Source organism: Tupaia chinensis, unplaced genomic scaffold (assembly GCF_000334495.1).
Source record: "Tupaia chinensis unplaced genomic scaffold, TupChi_1.0 Scaffold000201_1, whole genome shotgun sequence".
Classification (NCBI taxonomy): Eukaryota; Metazoa; Chordata; class Mammalia; order Scandentia; family Tupaiidae; genus Tupaia; species Tupaia belangeri.
The window spans coordinates 2,549,326-2,557,740 of NW_006159676.1; the positions used below are offsets into that span (position 1 = coordinate 2,549,326).

General features: G+C 53.1%; 1 protein-coding gene across 1 annotated transcript in view; it reads right to left on the reverse strand.

The window, feature by feature from the left end:
* The window catches only part of FCHO1 (FCH and mu domain containing endocytic adaptor 1), a 53,559-nt gene that overhangs the window by 27,261 nt on the left and 17,883 nt on the right, over window positions 1–8,415 (reverse strand). The window contains 10 exon segments of the mRNA XM_014587298.2: window positions 214–271; window positions 629–653; window positions 1,843–1,921; window positions 2,039–2,083; window positions 4,052–4,148; window positions 4,241–4,339; window positions 5,448–5,552; window positions 5,774–5,830; window positions 5,833–5,931; window positions 7,262–7,403. Coding sequence (XP_014442784.1) covers window positions 214–271; window positions 629–653; window positions 1,843–1,921; window positions 2,039–2,083; window positions 4,052–4,148; window positions 4,241–4,339; window positions 5,448–5,552; window positions 5,774–5,830; window positions 5,833–5,931; window positions 7,262–7,403 — 806 coding nt within the window.

The window sequence follows — 8,415 nt, forward strand, 5'->3', positions numbered from 1 at the left end:
GGAGGGCTTCCTCCAGGAAACTGTCCTGGTTCTCCCTCTGGGGTAACCCAACTCCCTCTGTCTCTCGAGCCCTATCCTGACCTCACAGGGCAGTGGTTTTAATCCGGATCAGCTCTGTGTACACAGAAAAGGTCGCTAACGGGCTGATCACCGCGGACAGAGCTTTGTCGTTGCTATACCAACAACTGCCTGGAGGGGGCGCCAAAAGGATATTGTTCTGGGTCACGTCAGGTCGGACAGTGAAACCTTCTTCATCCACTTCTGGACACGTCTGGCAGGGGAAGAAGGGGGCGAGCGGTGAGTCAGGCACCCCTAACTGAGTGAGGTTCCCCTTCTACCTCACCCTACCACCCCCATTCCCCGCCTTCAGACTCTGACTCAGACCTAAAAAGGACCCTGATGGCAATAACTTTCCCTGGTGTGTGCTCAGGGTCCAGGGTAAACTAAGGCTTGGTGAGGCAAGCGCTGCCCCCACGTGGTCCACGGGAGTTTTGCAGCTGAGGTGGGATTCGAACCCAGTCCACCCCTTGAGTTCTTTGCTTTCCATTGAGCTCTGGACTTTGGGGGCCAAGAGTGGGATCGAACCCTTCCCATTTGCAGCCTGATCTGGCTTCTCCCCAACACTCACCCCTGAATCGGGCTCCAGGACGTCGCTGGGGTTGGAGGAAAAAATGTTGGTTTCGGTTTCCCCACCTCATCTGAGCCCCGTTCTCAGCCCCCAACACGGGACTTAGAACACGGGGTCCCCTGGGCTGTGGCATTGTCCTGAGCTAGTCCCTGGAGGTGGTGGGACCCTGGGGCTTGCTCAGGGATGGGAGGAGTCTGGAGTTAGCTGGGCGGGGGATGCTCTCTGGTGGCTAAGAAGGGAGGGACCCTGGAGCTGGTCTGCAGGGCTGGTGGAACAGGATGTTCTGTGTGGTTGATCCACATGGGAAGGTTGCGGGTTCAGGTCCAGAGACCTCCCTGAGCACACAGGGCAGGCTGAGGCTGGGGGTGTGTCAAGGCATAGAGACCTTGTTAGGGGTGTTGTCTCTATCTCTCTGTCTCTTACTGAGAGAAGAAGTCAATAAGTAAACTACAAACAAAAACAATCCAAGCAACTAGTAGGTGGTGTGGTGGTTAAGGCGCTGGACACTCCCACATAGCCAACCCCGATTCGAGTCCCTGACCTAGTGGCGTGCTTTCTCATTTTCTCTCTTTCTCTCTGGTCAAATTAAAATAAAATGAATTAATAAAAATAAATAAATAATTCTTCTGAAAAAATTCAGAATGGTGTGGGCAGCGACAATGAGCTTGCTGGAGCAGAGGTACTCCTCCTGGAATAGCCGGGAGTGAACAACCCTGGCGTCGTCTAAGTACAGGGCAAGAATATTCCAGGGCTTCCCTAAAGAGGGGACTTTACAGTCAGGAAGGACAGGGCTCCCGGGCTATCCTGGGTTGGGGGCTGGGGTCAGGGCTATCCTGGGTGAGAGGCTGGGATACAGGGCTATCCTAGGCTGGGGGCGGGGCTCCTAGGCAACTCCTGGACCTGGGGGCGGAGCTCCGGGCTATTCTAGGCAGGGGGCGGAGCTCCGGGCTATCCTGGACAGGGGGCGGGGCCCCGGGCTATCTGGGGCCAGTGGCAGGGCTCCCATCTATCCTGGGTAGGAGGTGGGACTCCAGGCAACTGCTGGACCTTGGGACAGAACTCTGGGCTATTCTGGGCAGGGGGCGGAGCTCCGGGCAAGTCCTGGGCTGGGGGCGGGGCTCTGGGCTGGCCTGGGCAGGGGGCGGGGCTTCAGGCTATCCAGGGCCAGGCCTGGGATCCCCGCTAGCCTGGGACCCGCAGGTGCGCATCCTCACACAGCTGCACGTGGCTCCCGCTCCCGCCGGCTGAGTCCGGGAAGGCGAAAGGCCTTAGCTCCCCGCAAACGTTTCATGGCTGAGGACAGACGGCATGGGGAGGCAGCTGAGCCCTGCAAGCATTCCCTACTGGGCTCAGACCTGCCTCCCTCGCCCCTATGGTCCCTCCTGGGCACCCAGGCCCAGACGTACTTGCCTTCCTGTAGGACAGCCGCGCTGTACGCCTCAAAGTCCAAAGGGCCTGGGACAGAGACGGAGACACTCGGTGAGGGCAGGGACCAGGCCTGGGAGGGGCATCGGGACACCCTGGGCCACATGGCCGCACCTGGTCCGAGCTCCAGGGCAGTCAGGCCAGGCAGCAGCCGAGATGGTGAACCAGCCCCATGGACAGGCAGGAGTGGGATGGGACAGAGGGGCTGGTTCTGGTCCCAGCTGGGAAGTGCCACCTTGTGAAAGGTAGAGGGGGTACCCCTTGAGCTCCTGTTAGACTCCTCCAGCATTTCTGGGACTTTGATTGGCTTGGTAGCTAAAACATGGATCTACACAGTGGGCTGGGCCTTAAGTGCCAGGGTGAGGAGCTGCGACTCTCCCAACGGCAATAGGGAGCTAAGGAGGGTATCTAAGGAGGAGAAGGGCATGACAGATCTGGAGCCAATGAAAGGCAACAGCGGGGATTAAACCACAGAGACAGGAAGGGAGAAAGGATAGGCCTTGCTGGTTGGCCACACTTGGGGACACAGACTGCAAATTGGCATTTAGTAAGTGTTTTCTTTGTGCCAGGTACATGCCATGCCCTTAACTCGCACCAAATTACTGACAGTTACAACATAGGGTGGGGATTATCATCTCCATTTCACAGATTAAAAAAGGAGGTTCAGAGAAGTCGAGACACAGGCGTAAGATCACACAGTATGTGATGAACAAATAAACCCAGGACTAACAGGTGGCATGGTGACTAAAGGCACTGGATTCCCCCATGGCCAACCACAAAAATAGTAACAAATAGAAATAAGTAAATCTTTTTTTTTTAAAGAATTATTTATTGGGACCAGCAGTTAGCGTAATGGCTATGTCACTGGATTCCCATGTAGTCGACTGTGGTGCGAGTCCTAGACCCGATGCCTTAAAACTCACGCCAGGCGCGTGGGCATGTGTGCCCAGGATCCCGAGAGGAGAATGGAGAAAGGATTGCGGCATGGCCATCCCCCCTAGGGGGATGATTTCTTGCTTTCTGTCTCTCTGGCAAGTGCACTCACCCCATAGCAAAAACCTCTCCAAAAAAAAGAAAAAGAAAAAAAATTAAGTTATTTTATTTAGGGGCCAGTAGATGGCGTGGTGGTTAAGGGTGCTAGACTTCCACGTGGCCGACCATAGTTCCAAACTCGGACCTGGTGACTTGCTTTCTCGCTTTCTCTCTCTCTTGCTCTGTCTCCTTCCAATCAAAACGAAAACAATGAAATAAATAAGTAAAAAAAAAGTTAAATAAAATAATTCTAAAAAACTATTTTATTTAACTTTATTTTGTTTATTTATTTTAATTTGATCAGAGAGGGACAGAGAGAAAGAGAGAAAAACTGCCAGGTCCGGGACTTGAACCGCAGTCGACCATGTAGGAATCCAGCGCCCTTAACCACCATGCCACCTGCTGGCACCCAAGTGGGCATTTTCAAATAGGCTTTTTGCTCAATAACCTTCAATGGCTCTCTTGAGTCCTTGAGGTGAGGTCTGAACAGCTGAATCCCACATGCAAGAACTTTCTGGGATCTGGTTCTCTTTTTTTGAGAGATTTTTGCTATAGGGCACATGCGCTTGCCAGAAAGACAGGGAAAGACAGAGAGACCAAAAGTGAGAAATCACCCTGCAGGGGGGATTGGCCACGCCACAATCCCTTCTCCTCCATTCTCCTCTCGGGATCTTGGGCACGCACGCACACGTGCCCAGCGTGAGTTTAAGCTACCAGGTCCGGGACTCGAACCACGGCCAGCTACATGGGAGTCCAGCGACATAGCCATTACGTCAACTGCTGGTCCCTGGGATCTGGTTCTAAAAGGTCTACAAGATGCAATGGAGCATCAAATCCTGTTCTCTAAGGGGCCTGGACAGTTGCACTTATCGGCCCATTTTCCCGATGAAATCGAGGCCTAAGGAGGTTTAGCCTCCGGCGGCTCCTGGGTCCCAGAGCCCGCCTCCCGCGGCTGCCCCGACTCACTTGGTTTCTCTTGGCCGGTGCCTTTGCTCTCGGCAAACTTCCGGATCAGCATTTCCACGCTGACGTTCTCTATGTTCTGCTTAAACTCCTCGTGCACCTGGGGGTTGGGGGGACGGGGTGAGCATTTGGTGGCGTCCTTCTTACCCTGCACTAGCCCTTCCTTCACTCCCCACACCCAGCCTGACTCACCTGGCCGATCTGGACATGGGTGTCCTCCACCGAATGGGCATAGGAGCCCAGCAACGCCTTCATGTGCCGCAAGTGGGTCTCCTCCATGGCTTGGAAGCGCTGAGACAGAAAGGGAGGGGCACAGGGGAAGAGCAAAGGGATGTATACTAGCCTGACCAATCAGAACGCTCGAATGCCTGATGTCTCAGTGATTGATTTGGGCAAGAGCCAATGAGAGTCTGCCCTAGGACTTTACATGGAATTACAGGAAAAGAGACTCATTCCTGAGCTAATGAGTTGATGACGGGTAAGTGGGGCCGGTGGTGGCCACTTTGCTGCAGGTGCCAGCACAGCCACCCATCTACCCACACACAGGCATGTCTGCCTGGGAATGAAGTCCTCAGGGAGAACTTGAGTTTTGAGAAGTGAAGAGGCACAACTTCCTGCCAACACCGTTTGAGCGAATACCTAGATCTGGCCATGCCTGAAGCTTCCCCTGTTGCAAAAAATTTATGTTGCTTGGGCCTATAAATTTCCTTATCAGTTTGAATGGCTATTTCTTTCTTTTCGTTTTGAGAGAGAGATTTTTGCTATAAAGAGTGTGTGGACGGCAGAGACACAGAAAGAAACAGAGAGAAAGTGAGAAATCACCCCTCAGGAGGGATGGCCATGCCACAATCTCTTCTCCTCCATTCTCCTCTTGGGATCTTGGGCACGCATGCACATGTGCCCAGTGTGAGTTTAAGCCACCGGGTCCAGGACTGGAAATGCGGCCGACTACATGAGAGTCCAGCAACATAGCCCTTACGCCAACTGCTGGTCCCCCAGCATGAGTTTTAAGCTGTTCGGCACAGGACTTGAATAGCAGTTGAGTGGAAGTCCAGTGATGTAACCATTACACCATCTGCTGGTCCCCCTTCTTGGGATTTTGGGCAAACACGTACACATCCCTTGTTTCATTTTTTCTTTTTCTTTTTTTTTTTTGGAGAGGTTTTTGCTATAGGGTGCGTGCTCTCGACAGACAGACAGAGAGACAGAAAGCGAGAAATCACCCCCTGGGGAGGATGGCCACGCTGCAATCCCTTCTCCTCCATTCTCCTCTCGGGATCTTGGGCACGCACGCACACGGGCCTGGTGTGAGTTTAAGCCACCGGGTCTGGGACTCAAACAGCAGTCGACTACATGGGAGTCCAGCGACGCAGCCATTACACCACCTATTGGTTCTTACCAGAGCGGAATCCAGCATTTTCTGCTCGAAGTCCGCCCGCGCGGAGTTGTACTTCTCCACGGATCGCCGCAGGCTCTCCGCCGCCTTCTTAGTTTTGGTCTCTGCCTAAGAGTCACAGGGAGGAGACGGGTTTAAGAGGGGACACTCCAGGGGCTCCGCTCCAGCGCCACTACCTGCTAGGTAGAGTCCTCGGGTACCCAGGGTGACCAAGTTCAACCATCAGCGCTGTGGGACCTGCCGCCTGTTTCTGATCCAGCATTGCCTGCTCCCCAAGGCACGCCACTCGGACCCTGCAGGGACACCGCGCAGGGAAATCGCGCACTGACCTTGTCAATATCCTTCTGGCTGCTGCTCTCCCTGCGCAGCCGCTCCTGGTCCATGCAGCCGTTCGGTTCAGGTAGTTCTCCCGGGATTTGGGCAGGAGCTGGCTGACCCCTGTGAGGACCTGCACGGCGTCCAGGGTACCCACCACCTCATCTTTGCACTGCAGAGAGAGGAAGAGGGCGGAGTGTGGGTGCCCGGCGCCTCCCACGCGTAGACTGAAATTCCTGGCTGCCCGAACTGTGATTTTTGTAGTATTGTATTCATTTCAAACATTCCATTTTGTTTATTGTGTTAAGAATTATTTTAGGGGGCCAGCAGGTGGTGTGGTGGTTAAGGGTGCTGGATTCCCACATGGCTAACCACAGTTCAAGTCCCAGACCTGGTGGCTTGCTTTCTCTCTTTCCTTTTCTCTCTGTCTCTCTCTCTGGTCAAACTTTAAAAATAATCGTAATAACAAGAAATGTGGACCAGCAGTTGGCGTAATGGCTACGACGCTGGACTCCCAAGTAGTTTACTGTGGTTTGAGTCCCAGACCCGGTGGCTTAAACTCACGCTGGGTGTGTGCTCGAGATCTCAAAAAAAAAAATAATAATAATAATAATAATAATAATAATAATAATAGTAATACATAAAGGGGCCAGCAGGTGGCATGGTGGTTAAGGGTGCTAGACTCCCACATGGCCGACCACAGTTCAAGTCCTGGACCTGGTGGCTTGCTTTCTCACTTTCCCTCTCTCTCTCTCTTTCTATCCCTCTCTGGCCAAATTCAAATGGATAAAAAAATAAATAAAGTTAAATAAGTTTAGTTTTGTTATAGGGTAAGTGTGCTCACTCAAGAAATACAGAGAGAAGGAAAGTAAGAAATCACCCCCAGTGGGGGGATGGCCATGCCACAATCCCTCCTCTATTCTTCTCTTGCAATTTTGGGCATGTACGCACCCAGCGTGTTTTTCAAGCTTCTGGGTTCAGGACTTGAACCATGCAGCCGGCTATGTGGGATCCAGTGCCTTAACCACCACGCCACCTACTGGCCCCTGTTTTAGAATTTTTTTTTTTTGTAGAGCTTTTTGCTTTGGGGCATGTGTGTTCACTGGAGAGAGAGAGAGAGAGAGACAGAGACAGTGAGAGAGAAAATGAAAAATCACTCCCGTGGGAGGATGGCCATACCACAATCCCTTTTCCCCCAGTCTCCTCCCAGGGTTCTGGTCACGCATGCACCTATGCCTGGTGTGATTTTTAAACCACCAGGTCTGGGACTTGAACCGTGGTAGGCTATGTGGTGAAGTCCAGCATCTTAACCCCAATGCCATCTGCTGGTCCCCCTTCTAGAATTTTGAGAGTCTGAGATTCTGGAATGGACACTGTGGGATTTATGGAATTGTCCGAGGTACGCAGTCAGGGCTGGGGGTGTGAAGGCCCAGGATCCCTGGGATCCTGGAAGCCACCAGCATCCCCCCCAGAGCGGGCTGGGTAGGGACCCGAACACTCACCTTCTTGTGCGTCTTCAGCTGCTCTTCCCCATAGCGGAGTACATCTTTGATGAGGTCCTGCAGCTTCCGTGTCAGCTCCAGGTGACAGAGAGCCAGCTTGTCCGAGGACACACGGAACACCTCCCAGAGCGGGGCAAAGGTCCTGGAGGTAGGGAGGGTCACACTCAGGGCCTGGCAGGCCCCTCCCGCAAGGGTATCCTCCAGGTCACAGCACTAACCTGGACTAGGCACCTACTGTGTGTCAGGCCTGGGAACTATTTTTTTTTTTTTTTTGGAGAGGTTTTTTGCTATAGGGCACGTGCGCTCGCGAGATAAACAGAGAGAGACAGAGAGATAGAAAGCGAGAAATCACCCCCCAGGGGGGATGGCCACGCCGCAATCCCTTCTCCTCCGTTCTCCTCTCGGGATCTTGGGCACGCACGCACACGCGTCCGGCATGAGTTTCAGCCACTGGGTCCAGGACTCGAACCGTGGTCAACCACGTGGGAGTCCAGAGACATAGCCATTACGCTAACTGCTGGTCCCAGGCCTGGGAAGTATTAACACATACAGATTCATTTAATCCCCCCTACAACGGTCAGAGCTTTGCCTGAGAGCAATGGGGAAACCGAGGCACGGGACGCTCCCTAATTCACCAAACAGCCCCGGCAAGCAAACTGGAATTGGAATGAACGTTGGCCCTGTAGCCCAGTGGTTATGGGAGCCAGAGTTGACATGACTGACTACAGTTCGAATCACGGACTTGGTTGGGACCAGCAGTTAGCGTAATGGCTATGTTGCTGGACTCCCATGTAGTCGACCGTGGTTAGAGTCCCGGACCCGGTGGCTTAAAACTCACGCCAGGTGCGTGTGCATGCGTGCCCAAGATCCCGAGAGGAGAATGGAGGAGAAAGGATTGCGGTGTGACCATCCCCCCTGGGGGGTGATTTCTCGCTTTCTGTCTCTATGTCTCTCTCTGCCTTTCTGGCAAGTACATGTGTCTTATAGCAAAAACCTCTCTAAAAAAGAAAAATGATGATAGTAATAATAATAATACTACTAATAAAAATAATTCTTTTTAAAATACTTATGGAGGGGGAACCAGCAGTTAGCGTAATGGCTATGTCGCTGGACTCCCATGTAGTCAACCGCGGTTCGTGTCCTGGACCCGGTGG